Source organism: Molothrus ater, chromosome 11 (assembly GCF_012460135.2).
Source record: "Molothrus ater isolate BHLD 08-10-18 breed brown headed cowbird chromosome 11, BPBGC_Mater_1.1, whole genome shotgun sequence".
Lineage (NCBI taxonomy): Eukaryota > Metazoa > Chordata > Aves > Passeriformes > Icteridae > Molothrus > Molothrus ater.
Window position 1 is genome coordinate 7,386,207 of NC_050488.2, and position 13,507 is coordinate 7,399,713.

At 43.5% G+C, this 13,507-nt stretch overlaps 1 protein-coding gene across 1 annotated transcript in view; it reads left to right on the plus strand.

Moving 5' to 3' along the window:
- The first annotated feature begins 6,410 nt into the window (after positions 1 to 6,410).
- CACNA1D (calcium voltage-gated channel subunit alpha1 D) overlaps positions 6,411 to 13,507 on the plus strand; it is a 168,669-nt gene continuing 161,572 nt past the window's right edge. The window contains 3 exon segments of the mRNA XM_036391279.2: positions 6,411 to 6,517; positions 8,628 to 8,946; positions 11,421 to 11,526. Coding sequence (XP_036247172.1) covers positions 6,481 to 6,517; positions 8,628 to 8,946; positions 11,421 to 11,526 — 462 coding nt within the window. The 5' untranslated portion in view covers positions 6,411 to 6,480.

Below are 13,507 nucleotides of genomic sequence, written 5' to 3' on the forward strand. Positions count from 1 at the left end.
GAAACAGGTATGGGCAAATCCTGTGTGCTTTTGCTGCAGTAGAAAATTGCCTTCCAACAAAATAAGTTTGAAATACATTTTGTGTCATATCCATTGCTGAATACATAAATTAATTAATGGTTTGAAAAGATAAATATGACAGTATTTACCTTTCATTTCTGGCTGTAAGTGCTGGCTGTCCTGCATATGGTGTAGCACGTATTCCTGCAAAAGGCAGAATGGATCATGTGAAACTGTGTCATGACACAGCCCCAGAATGAAGTAGGACATTTCTTGACCTTGGTGTGCTCAACCATGCAGCTGTAGTCCTCTTATGACAAGGAATGTCTCTCAAAGTAATGTTTAAAGTCAGTTTGGGAAAGGTTCTACGGAGAAATTTGCTAAATTCAATTTCCTCTATCTGCCAAGAGAGAAATAATTTTTGAAGCCCAGGTAATGTGTGATTTTAGTAACTGAAGAATTTGACTAGTAACCTGAGAATTTGATTTCACTCTGTGTTCTGCTAAATGTTAAAACACTTGAATTTTTACACATTCCCTAATATCTGTGTCAGTTTGTTAATATTTCATACAGAGCCAATAAATTTCACTTATTCTGGCAAAACCCCTCCCAGGTAGGAAGCAGATAGAGTTGGTTTAAAACTGCAAAGCAAGTTTACATTTCAAAGGGCTCATTTGGGCTTTCGGAGGAGAAATCAAAGGGCTTCTGTCGGAAGCGCAGGGACTGTGCGCTCCTTTGGGCTGGGCTGCGCTCGGGCAGAGCCTGGAGCGGCTCCGGAGCTGGAATTCCCGCTGGGGGTGGTCGGGCAGAGCCTGGAGCAGCTCCGGGGCTGGAATTCCCGGGGGGGGCGGTCGGGCAGAGCCTGGAGCGGCTCCGGGGCTGGAATTCCCGGGGGGGGCGGTCGGGCAGAGCCTGGAGCGGCTCCGGGGCTGGAATTCCCGCTGGGGGTGGTCGGGCAGAGCCTGGAGCAGCTCCGGGGCTGGAATTCCCGGGGGGGGCGGTCGGAGCGGCCGCCCCCGCTGGCGGAGCCTCCCCCGGCCCCGGCGGGGCTGCAGCTGCCTGGCTGCTGTCTCCTGCAGGCGCCGGGGGAGAGCCCCCACACGGATGTGTTTGCTTGCCTAAAGTCTGTGCAGTTTTTAGTTGTCTTCCAGCCTCCGGTGCGGGGTTTTGATACTCCATCACAAGCCACCAGCAGAACGTTCTGAAAAAACCTGGAGTGTGGCTTGTATTTATAAAAGTTATTTGTTTGCGTGAGGCACATGTGCTGATACTGTGAGTCATCCATCCATTTTGCTGTGACATTTTCAAGCACAATTATGTGTAGTGGAATTTTTTTTGGTAGCTGGCTATGTTGCCCATCTGTGAAATCATCATTCTACCGAGCACTAAAAATAGAGATGAAACTCTTGAGAGAAAATTTTGAATCTACTTAAATGACAGTTTGAAATGTGTTCCTGCAGTCAACAGTTTAAATATTTTCTATCCTAAATATGGATACTCTAAATTTAAGGTGATGTAGTCCTGCTGTCACCATTTCAATTCACCTTGCTAGCACAGTAATAGAGCTGGAAATAATTTCTGGCTGGAAACCTGGTCTGGTGCCCACCAAAGCCAAATCACTTGGGTCCCAAAGGAGCAGGACTGGCACAGGCATGAGAGCGCTCTGGAACGTGGATAACATATGGAGTGGAAAGTATTTATTAATAGCAGGGAATCCCTGGAGAAAAATGTGAGGACAACCCATGACTGTAGATCAGAGGGGAACAAGGAGAAGATGATTTTTTTCATTTTTGATGACTAGGAAATGAAGCTTTGAGATAAAGAACAACAGAATATCCAGCAACTTTTAATTAGTGGTATTTTCAGTCAAAGCAAGTTGGTGAAAAGATGTGGTAAACACTGAAAATAGTGAAGAACTGCAGCTAAAAGAGGGAGCTGCTGGAAGAATATAAACTGTGTTGCTGAGTAATAGCATCCTAATTGAAGCCACACAAAGCCAAAGAATCTAATTAGTCAGGAAAACACATTTCATTACATTCTTAGTAATTTGTTTTGAAAAAGTCCAACTGGATTTTAGATTTGACAGATTTCATTGTGTTCAGAGCAGATTACACTGCATATAGAGATAATGAAAAATATAGTTGCAGACTATATGTCTTTTAAAGTCATATATAAAAGAAACGTTTAATTCAAAATCATGTTTGCAGTTGTTCCTTGCTAGCTATGGGTACCATTCTATGAACTTCTGCAGAGGGAATGGACAAAATACATTGGACTTTTGCTGAGTTGGTGAGCAATACTGGAGAGCATCATCCATTTCTTTCATCCACTTGAAGCTTCAGCTCAGGCAAACAAATGAAAAGAGCATTGTCCATGCATCCTGCTGCCTTCCCTCCTTCTTTCCCTTCCTTTTCACTCCCTCTGTCTCTCCCTGTCCTTGTGCAAATTTTCAGGATGAGATTTTTTTCACAAAATATAGAGCTAAATCTCCAGCTAGACTGAAGTAGTCTTACTCAATTTATATTCACCTTTCAAAAATTGGTATTTCTGGTGAGTTAATATGCAAATGATTACATGGCAAGACCTCAGTGTAGTAGGTTTCTTGTATCTGGAATTTTTTTTTTAAGTGATAAATAGGAGAGAAGAAAATAAAAGTTATGCTTAGTATCAGGACACTTTGCTCATGCAAATTAGTAAAAAAACCCAGTGATGCAAAACCATAAAAGACTATTCTTGCAGAGGACATAGGAAAATTCAGCATTTTATCCTCGTGAAAGTTCTTTTACCTATTAAATCTCAAGTGTGAATAAGGTCAATAACACGGACAATTAAGCCTCCCTCTCATCGTTTTTATCCTATAGTGGATTAATGTATTTTAAAATCCATTTATGTACATTTTTATCTACTTTTGAGATCCAAGTTAATGGGTTTTCAGAAGTCTGTACTTTTTATATTTTTCTATGCAAATTACATCCACAATAACAATGTGCTATTTTAAGTTCTTTAAAGAGTCACCCTTACTCACAGTGACATCAGAAAGGTGATATTCACTGATCTGACATAAACAATATATGAACATATTTAAATTTCATCACGGTCTTTTTTAGATAAAAATTCGAACTAAATCTTCAAATTCAAACTGTAGCTCCATCATACTTTAGATGAGAAGAATGAAAATATAAGTCTGTAGACAAGAAGAGAGCCTGCACCTGAAAACATATACAAAATTAAAAGGAAATGCAGTACATGGACAAGAATTAATCCTGCAAATCCTTGTTTGCAACATAGCCATGTTTCCTTAAAATATTCCTCCCATGAATAAGGATAGTAATACTTTAGTATATATTAGCATAGTAATAACTTCTGCTGGACTATTAGAATTAATAATGGATTAACCTGCATGAGTGAGAATCTCTCCCTTGTAAAGGATGAGGTCACTTCTGCAGCTTCCCATTTTTTATAAAATTATGTATTTGTGAGGTAAGTTCCTCCCACATGCATTGCAACTGGATTTGGCTTTGCTTCCTGCAATGATCTCCTTCACAGCATTGCTGTGCTCCACTCCACCAGTTCATAGTGGCTGAAGTTTTGGTTAAGCAGGTTTATCCTTCTGCACAGCACCCCAAAATTCTTAATGGGCTCTCTGCAATATCCCTGAGTCAGTTTCTTCATCTGCCTCTTTGCCTTACACAGAATAAATCCCTGAGAAGCAGTAAATGTTATCAAGAGGGGAATGATGGTTATTTAGCTGGAAATCTGCAATAAATGTATTATAATATTGAATGTATCTGCTCCCTGCTCTACCAATCTATAACATATAAATGAAGTACACTGAGTATGGTGTGGCACAGAGGTATGACACATGGGAACATCCATATTTATTTCTTCTCTGGACAATGGTTATTTCTATTCAAAATGTCATCACTTGTTATAGTAGCTGGGACATATTCTAAAACATCCACAGAATGCTGGCCATTTAATTCAGGAGTGAGCAACCAATGTCAAAGTGACAGAAAAGTGAAGCAATCCTAGAGAAACAACTGGACACCAGTTTCTAGAAGAAGGGAAAACTGTTCAGAGGAGAATTGATGGCTTCAGTAATTAGCACTTTTGTAACTAAAGACTATCAGTGTTCCCGAATACTTCCACAAAAGTTTCTAAACAGACTTCCATTTTCTTCTTAGCTCTAATTTTGTTTTGAAAATGTAGTAGGTAATTTGATCTAGCAATAAAGGGACAGTTAGCTTTTGAAATATGCACAACTGTGTGCTTACAAGTTTGGACCAACTGGGAAATTTTTTTCTCTGTTTAATGGTTTTATTGATTTTGAGGAGTATTTGGTAGCTTTCGGTTCATATTGCTGTGGTCATTATAAGGACTGGGGTTAGAAAATAGACATTGGTGAGGCCAAAATCAGGAAATTTATGAAAACATTTGCAAGGGGAGCGGTTTTTTGGGGGATGTTTTTGTTTGTGTTAGACCCAAACCTTAGCAGATGTAAATTTCTCAGTGGTTAAATTAATGAGCCTAACTAAAAAAAATTATTTGGATGCTGGAGTCCAGCTTTGCCAAGATACTTCTTAGGTACTTGGGTTAGGCACTGACTCCTGCTAAGCACATGAGGTGCCTTCTTCAGTGCCTGCAGTGGTTGTTAGGCAACTAATCTTGATTTAGATACTTTTGAAAAATCTACCAAGCATAAATATCTGGCTGTTGAGAAGTCCTAGTTAATTTCTGGACATGTAAGGCAAGTACCTAAGTACGTTAAGATTGTTTAAACTGGAAACACCTGCACTGTAATGACACCTGTGAGAGGGTGTGGTGGTTCCCAAATCAACCAAACCTCCAACAGCTGAGCCAATCAGGTCAGGAAATTGGAAAAGAGGAAGCATCTGTGGAAGGCTGCTCTCTAAATCAGCCTTGATGCTATTTAATTATTTTTTTAATTCTTCAATTAACAAAGGTAAAGCCAAAAAAGATAGGCTCTACCTAACGGAGGGCTTCTTATAAAGCTGCTAGCTGGGCATTCTGCACTGGATCCCTGGAGAATATCAGCAGTATTAAGGTTTTATTGCTCTTCTTCTAATTACTGTCTGTAGATGTTATTTATTATTAATTAGATGGAGATAGTTGTGGATGAAGAATGGATGAAAGAGTGGGTAGGCACATGAATACAAAAGTGGCAGAGGAAAGGTGTAGTAGAGATAGTTTAATGGAAAAGTTTTCTTAATGCTTTTTGTCAAAGATAAGGGTTCACACCCACCGAGTTTGACTGTGGCTTGAAATACTCTTAAAAAATATGGGGAAATGTTCATTGCAGAGAAAACAAACTATAATTTTTAAGCATCAGTTTTTTTTCAAATTGGAATTTATGTCTGTAATTCTTACTAGACTTCATTAATCACTTTTTGTCGTGATTGAAACACTGCCTCGCCGTAAGGGAGGGTGGCTGTCCCGAGTTTGCTCCTTTGTGGTAGCAGCTCACGGTCCCTCCAGACACCCTTCTGGGGAAGCTTCACCACCAACGAGACAAAACCGAAATGAATGTTTGAGGCTTCTGCAGTGGAAGGTAACGCCGAAATGATTTTTTTTCCCGAGTCAATTTATTTATTTGGATAAACTTTGAAGATCCTATGTTAGCTTGAAGTCAGCATTTCAACAGGTCAGCGGAGAGCTCGGCGTTGGGATAGCTCGGGACTTTTCCTGGAGGTGAGGGCAGAGGGTGCGGGCAGGGACGGAGCGGCCGGGGAGCCCTGGGCCGCCAGGAGCGGGGCACGGTGCCCGGAGCGCGGGGACAGGGAGACGCTAAAGCCGCTGTCGCCGCGGTCGGTGCCCCGGGCGCTGTCGCTGTCCCTGCCCTGGGCACGGGGCCGGGGAAGGACGGGGGCCCCGGGAGCAGGTGCGGCGCTGACGGGGTTCAGGTGGCGGCGGGCGCGGCTCTGTCGGCGGTGCCGGAGCTCCGGGCGGTCGGAGCGGCCCCGCGCCCCCGCCCGGCCGCAGCAGCAGGTGTCGGTGACGGCGGTGGCAGCAGCGAGGGAGTTAAAGCCCGCGGCGGCGGGAGGAGGGGGGACTGCGAGCGAGCGGGCGGGCGGCGGCAGCGGCGGCGGGAGGAGGGGGCCGAGGCGGAGCAGGCGGCGGCGGGAGGAGGGGGACCGGGGAGCAGGCAGCAGCGGCAGGAGGGGACCGAGGAGCCGGCGGCGGCAGCAGCAGCCGGGTTGCTAGGGATGGAGAGATCCCGTGTCACCCGGATGTGAGTGTCATGTTGGCCCAAACTCGGAGGGATTTGGCAGCGGCGAAGCAGCAGCGGCAGGAGGAGGAGGAGCAGCAGCAGCCCCTCGCACGTCTCTAGTCACTACCATGGGGGTCGGGTAGCGGGTAGCGCAGGGGCAGCGCGCACCTGGCTCGGGGTGGGGTTGGGGGGCGTCTCTGCCCTTTTTTCTTTTTTCATTTTCCTCTCACACGCTGGAGAAAGTGAGAAAAATGCACCAGCAGCCGCAGCCCGAGCAGCACCCTGAAGGTAAGAGCCGGGGCGCCCACCAAGGGCAGCGGCGTGCTTGGGGCTGAGGGGAGGGTGGGGGCGGGGGAGGATTTATGAGGGATTTGGGAGTCGGGGATTGGGGGGATTAGGGAAGGGGTTGAGGATGGGGTCGGTTTGGGATGGGAAAGGAATGAGCGGCTGTGATCGAGGAGGGACCGCGAAGGGCAGGGGCTGAGGCGAAGGCGGGACAAGGTGCTGCCCTCGGCGTGTGACCAGCGTGCGAGTGCATTTATGCGCGTCTGTCCCTTGTCCTGGGGCCATTAATATCAGCTGCCGGAGGACGCGGCTGGGGCTGCGTTTGCCTCATCCGTGTGTACCTGGGGCTCAACCTGGCCGGAGCTGCGGCTCCCGGAGGCTGCCCCGGGCCGGGCGGGAGGGCGGCGGGGCCGAGGGCAGGGCGGCGGGCGCGATGCGCTCGGCCCCTGCCCGGCGGGGCGCACGGGGGCGAGACGCGGGGCTCCGCGCCGCTAATCCGCTCCGCCGACGGGCTCCGGCGCTGCCACAGCCCCCGCTGTTGTTTATAAATGATTCCTCCCTCCTCAATCAGCAGCAAGTTTGTGTTGCCCCCGAGGAACGCAGTCACCCGGGCTTTGTTTCCCTTTCGAGCATCCATTTAAAAAGACGATGGCTATATAGATAGATGAGTAGGTGGGTGGTTTATTTGCGCCGAGCCACGTTTCATGGCATCCCGAAGGGCAGGCGGAAGGCGGGGGAGATGGCTGTGCCATTGCATTTATATCTGGGGGAGGGAAAAAAAAAAAAAAAAGAAAAGAGGGGGCGGGAGGGGAAGCAGGGATGCTTTGGGAAAATGTTGGAGGTAGCTGTGCCACCTTTGCCCCCGCGGCGGCTCTGCCCCCCGTGTCACCCAGCTGTTGATGCGCCGCCGCTGGCCAGCGCTCGCCGCGCCGGTGCCGCTCCCCGCGGCAGCTCCGTGGGGGCCCCGCCGTGACCCCCCCACTCCCCGCCGCCATCCCGGGGAGCCATCTTAGGGCATTTGCATCTTAGGGCTCCCGCGCCCCCGGAGCGGGGGCCGGCGCCGCCCTCGGCCGCGTCCACGGCGCTCCCGTGGTCTGTGCCCCCCGTCTGGAGCGGGAGGGCTGTGCTTTCCCTGTCTCTCCGCTGCTTGACGGGGAGAGATTTTTCCTCCCCTGCCTGGGTAGATCGGTTTCACAGTCATCTCTCTTGCCTGCCCGAATTCCCAGCACGTATATTGTGCCGTTCCTCCATTTTTTTCCCCACCCAGGCATCAAGTTTTGAATCGCACTCAGGAGCCTCTCCTTCCTACAGGTGCATGTAGGAGTAGACTGTTGCGCTAGTCAAAGAGCTCGCGAGGAAGGATCCTTGCGAGGAGGTGGTGTTTTGCCTCTTTGCTGTCATCTGCATAAAGAGCACTCGTTTATTATTTGGAAGGTGCAGTTTATTTTTTAAATTCTCATCAAGAAGCAAAACCCAACACCATCCTTTTACAGAACCAGAGCTAATCCTTTTACAATGGGTCCGTGGTTGTGATTCCTTGTGCACAAGACAGCAGAGCTTTGTGAACGTGTTTATCACAGACAGTATTGGATCTTCACTTGTGGGAGGCATCCACGCATTTTTCTTTGAGAATGCAAAGCAGGGCAAGATTTAACTTGCTTACAGAACTTCCCCCTCTACCTTGCTGCTTATTCTTAATTGAACAATGTGTAAGAATTTGGAACAACTATTCTTTTGACCAAAATAAATTGAGAGAGTAGTAAATGCAAAGGTGCTACAGCAAACTTGATCTTAAAGGGTGGGTATGGTTTACTGAATAAACACAAGGACAGGAAGGCTTCCATCCAGTTAGAAAAAGACATTGTAAGTGGAAGAATCAAAATGAGAAGTGTTTGTGTGTTAATACTTAGATCAATCTTGAAGTTGTAAAACTGATTCCCAAGCATATTTTCTACTGTTCAATTGCATATACCACAGCACAAGTGTATGCATATGTATCTGTGTATGTAATGCAAACATCATGCTGCCAGGAGGTCTTAGAACAATCTTTTTGTATTGGAGCCATTTTAGTGTAAAGCAATTGTAACCAGTACTTTTTTCTTTTGTCCCACAGAGGTGAACTATGCAAGTAGCACCAGGATTCCTCTCCCTGGTGACGGACCAGCTATTCAGTCAAACAGTTCAGCACCATCCAAGCAAACTGTTCTATCTTGGCAAGCTGCAATCGATGCTGCTAGACAAGCAAAGGCTGCCCAAAACATGAGTACCACCACAGCCCAGCCTGTAGGATCTCTGTCCCAAAGAAAACGCCAGCAATATGCCAAGAGCAAAAAACAGGGTAATACGTCCAATAGTCGGCCACCCCGTGCCCTTTTCTGTTTATCCCTCAACAATCCAATACGAAGAGCCTGCATTAGTCTAGTAGAATGGAAGTATCCTTTCTTGCAGTTGGCTTTTTAAGTGTTTTTTTTACATTTTCTGATCATATAAAGGGGATTGTTTTATAGGATCTCTTGGAGCATCACAACTTACATGTTACATCACTTGTATGTGTGGGTAACTGTCATTAATGTCAATGGGAGTTAATTTGGCTTCAGTTGCTGTTAAAGATAGTCTCTTGTGTCATATTGACACAGAATATCATTTACTGAAGTAGGCAGCTCGGAGTCAGAGGAGAGCTCATAGCTGTTCTTTTTTTCTGGGAGAGGTTGGGGAACATTTTCAAGCTAACATCATACTCCAGCAAAATCTCTGCATTGCATTTTTTGCCTTTCCAAATAAGGAAGAATGGATGGGAATGTATTTAGCCATCCAGTGTTAGGGAGATGGCCAAAGATGTCAAACCTATATCTTCCATATTGCAATTTGGGGTACTGCCATTAGGGCAAATGAGTCAGATGTAGAAATCTTTTTAAAAAGATTGTTTTCCCAATACTAGAAGAAGGGAAAATTTTTGCTTAAGCCAAGGGACTGTTCTAACTACACACAAGTGTCTGAAATACAATAATCTTCTGAGCTTGTACAACTTATGTCTCCCACCAAACGTATTTGGAAGCAAGTTCATCTAGATGGGAGAGCAGAGATGCTGCCTTGTGTTCATGATGACTTGTGTGATGGGAAATCCTTTAGTTCAGTGGTTATGATGTGGAAATATGTGCATTTCTCTGGCAGAATGGATAGCGTGTTGGTTTAGTGTATTATTTAATTACCAAGAAAAGCTTTGAAATAGAAAATAGTTTTGCTGGGGTACAAGGAGAAAAATGTTAGCATATTAGCCATGGCAACATCCCTGTAATGGGAAACAGCTGTTCAAGACAGTAGATTACTGAAGTAAAACTCAATTTGTTACTATAAACAGAACAGCCAACCTGGCAATAAGAGCTGTTACTCATTGGTGCTTCTCAGTTCTTTGTACAAAATTCAATTGCAAATTAAAGATAGTGAAATGGCTTCTTCTTTCATTTAAACTGGTAGAAGTCCAACTAATTTCAGTAAATTGGCCTCTCCTTGGCTAAGGTCAGGTAAATGAAATTACTATGGATCTGGAGTGGAATAACTCAGCGAGAATTTGTCCCAGCAGCACCACATCATAAAACAAGGTTGTCAGTCTTGTGATGGTATCCAGGCTGGAAAATGCTGTTCTAACTTTATTTTGTACACAATGTAGCAGCTGTTCATGTTGATCTGCTTTGTAGACATAAAAGTGGCCCTCAAGATGACAAACTTTTAATAGGCCAGCTTTGTAGACATAAAAGTGGCCCTCAAGATGACAAACTTTTAATAGGCCAGCAAACAAAATGTAACACACCTTTAGGACATATGGGCTTTGTAGGACTTTTTTTCCCCCCTATTTTTTCCCAGGGAACTTTTTAAACTGACAAAAATATGCTTTTGAATATATTTAGTACTCTTACCCCCAGTCTTTTATTGGACTCTTATGGAAGCATATCCAGAAGTTGTGCATCAAAGGATGCCAAAAATTGTAGCTGAGGTCCAAGCAGTTATTTTCCAAGCTCCCACAGATGGGCTCATCTTGGTACCTCCATGTTCCTGGTCATTGAGAACAGTAAAATATCTTGTGAGAAAGGAAAATCAATGATGAACTGAAGGATGAACTTCATATCATGAATTTTAAGAAAAGGAAGGCATTTTTTTTCTGGAAGACAGAAGGAATCTCCAGGTTCCCACTGCTGTTGTCCAGCCCTAGTATAGAAAGCAGAGCTGCAGTCCATGCTGTTGTCAGTGTGGAAGTCTGTAGCCTCTCTTTGTGTGGCTGCCAAGCCAGCCATATTCTATTTCTATTATATTCTATTTTCTACTCAACTCACCTAATCTTTCATCTGGCTTGGCCAAAGCCAGGGTTCAGGAATACAACTGTCAGAGACGTGGAGTGGCTCGGAAATTTCCTGTGTCAATTGCACAGCTTTCTAGCTCTCCTGTTAGAGAACAGTTGTGGTTTTCTGAGAATCTTTCCCATATCCTGCTATGAACTCTATTTCCAATGGTTTTCCTCCTTTGGACAAATGTATATTTATGAAACCTTTATATAAGGACAGAAGAGCTCCATGAGTATTCCTTGCCCATTATGATGACCTGCATGTAGATTTAAGAGTGGATAATTATATTCATCTTTGGAATTTAATGTAAAGTGCTCTGTGACAGCATGAGTAATAGTTTTCACTCTTCTCAAAAGGAAGAGGACGTTGAAGGATCATTGTGATGGAAAATAATATGGTGTATATATAGTGCTATAACTAAAGGTGATGGAGTGTTTGTCAGAGTTATCAGTCAAAAGATTGCCTTAAAGCAAAGACTTGCTTTACCATTGTTGATGCTGGAATGGAGAACTAGACTTAAAAGTTTGCAGATACTCATAAGTCATGAGTTCCTTAACGAGATTTTCCAGACCATTTGACATATTTATACTACTGTCTATTTTTGCCAATTGTGTGGCCTTAGCTGTTTACATCCCATTCCCAGAAGATGATTCTAATTCCACTAATCATAATTTGGTAAGTAATCTTGATTTTTTAATTTTTTGTTTGCTGTGCTTTTAATGTGATTAACTGCTAGTATTTGAGATTTCAGCAAACATAGGTAATTTCAGCAAAAGAATTTGGTATATATGTATTATACAAAATGTATTTGGAATTGCTTTGTGTTCCACCCCCCCCCCCTCCCCCCAGTATTACATGTTACTTTGTCATATGTTCAAAATTTGGCTTTTTATCAGTAAAATTCTTTGGAAAGAAATGTGCATTAATATGCTGTGTATGTCCATATATTTGTGTGGCAAAATAGTTTTAATTTGTTTCTTTGCTCATATTGATTACATGCATTTACTAGCTGTTACTGTTTCTGGCACTTGTTTCAGACTTGAAGGTTTACTGCCTTTCCTAGTGTACTTGTCTACTCTGCAGTTTCTAATGGTGTTATTTGGCTGTTTATTTTACTGGGTATTTTAATGTTTAATGAGAGGATGGTGGGAGATTTTGCATTAATACATTTTAAAGTGATAGGAACATCAATGTGAATTTTCAAAGCAGTCACTGCTGGTATAAATGATCTTTCAAAAAAAGGATGGTATTGCAGTAAGTGGTGTGTAGAGATGTATTTCTTTGGTTGAAAATAGTATACTAGGGTTGTACTTGAAAAGATAAAATGGAAACTAATTTTTTAAAATTCTCTAAAACTTACAAAGGCTGTCAAGGGTAATATTGAATTACATTGTAATGATTTTGTTGTTTATATGAAGTTCCATCTTGAAATAGTAGAGTGGTTTTGTGCTCTCATAATCTGCATGTGACTCTTTGGATGGGAAAGGAAATTCATGAAATAAAGAACTGGGTTCCAAGAAGTAGGTAATTTTGTATTCATTTACCTGGAAAATTAGGGTTGATATGAGGTCTTCTATTTTATGAATATATTTGGGTAATTTGTGGTGTGTATATATTTATTTTTCTAGAAGTAATTACTTTGTGCAGATGACTTTTTAATTGCAATTAAGTAAATATGGACAATAAAATTTGCTGATGAAAGGCAGAATAATTCAGGTCAGTGTAAAGAAAGAGTTATGCAGCTGTGTATCCAGCCAACCAACGGATTTTCTTTCTTTTCCCCTGAGAAATTCAGGGCACAAATCTCCATAGCTGTCAGTCCACCCCGAGATCTGCTAATAACCAATTTCAGAAAGCATTACATGAAAAGGGTAAAGTAGTTACTTGTGTCAGAGGCTAATCATTTTGAAAAATGTTTCTAGCATTAGTTTTGTTAGGTTACTGTCTGGTGTTTCTGAGCCAATTTCAATTCTACAATGTGCTAATGTTTAGAAGGACAATGGACATTTTCATCCCTGCTGACTTCCCTTTTTCTTATTTGATGTGGCCAGTCTAGTCTAAGGAATAATTGGTGTCTTTTTTTTTTCTTATAGTAAGAGATTCTTAAACTTTATCGATTTTAAGTAGAAGGGCTCTTGAACCCCTCCAATTTTCTGTATGTAAAGTTTAGTTGGCCATTAAGTGATCTCAAATTCTCATTTAAGTTTGCATCCTGTTTATCCTGAACTTGAGTCATTCCACTAAGTTTTCTCAAAGAGCAGAATTTATACTGGCCATGTACTTTGAGCTGCTGGGACAGATTTAAACTCAATAAGGGAGCACACAGACATATCCTGTGTGTTTAGTCTAATAAAATAAATAGTTCTGGAATGAGCAGCATTGGCTTTTTCTATAACTGGGGTTCTCTACCATGAAATATGTTACCCAGTGGTCTGGGTCCATGTCTCTCTTCTGGAATTTCACTGACAATTTTCCTTGATGAGTGTGGATTCCAGTGCACTGTGAGGGAATACAGGAGAAGAGCTGAGTGAGAAATCTTCAGGCTTGCTTGGGAGCCTGCTGGATCCTGTGTTTCCTGCTGCTTGAGGTGCTTGTGTCAATAAGTGCTGGAGAGAGGACAGTCTTACAATGGGAATAGGGACTATTCTGTTAATAA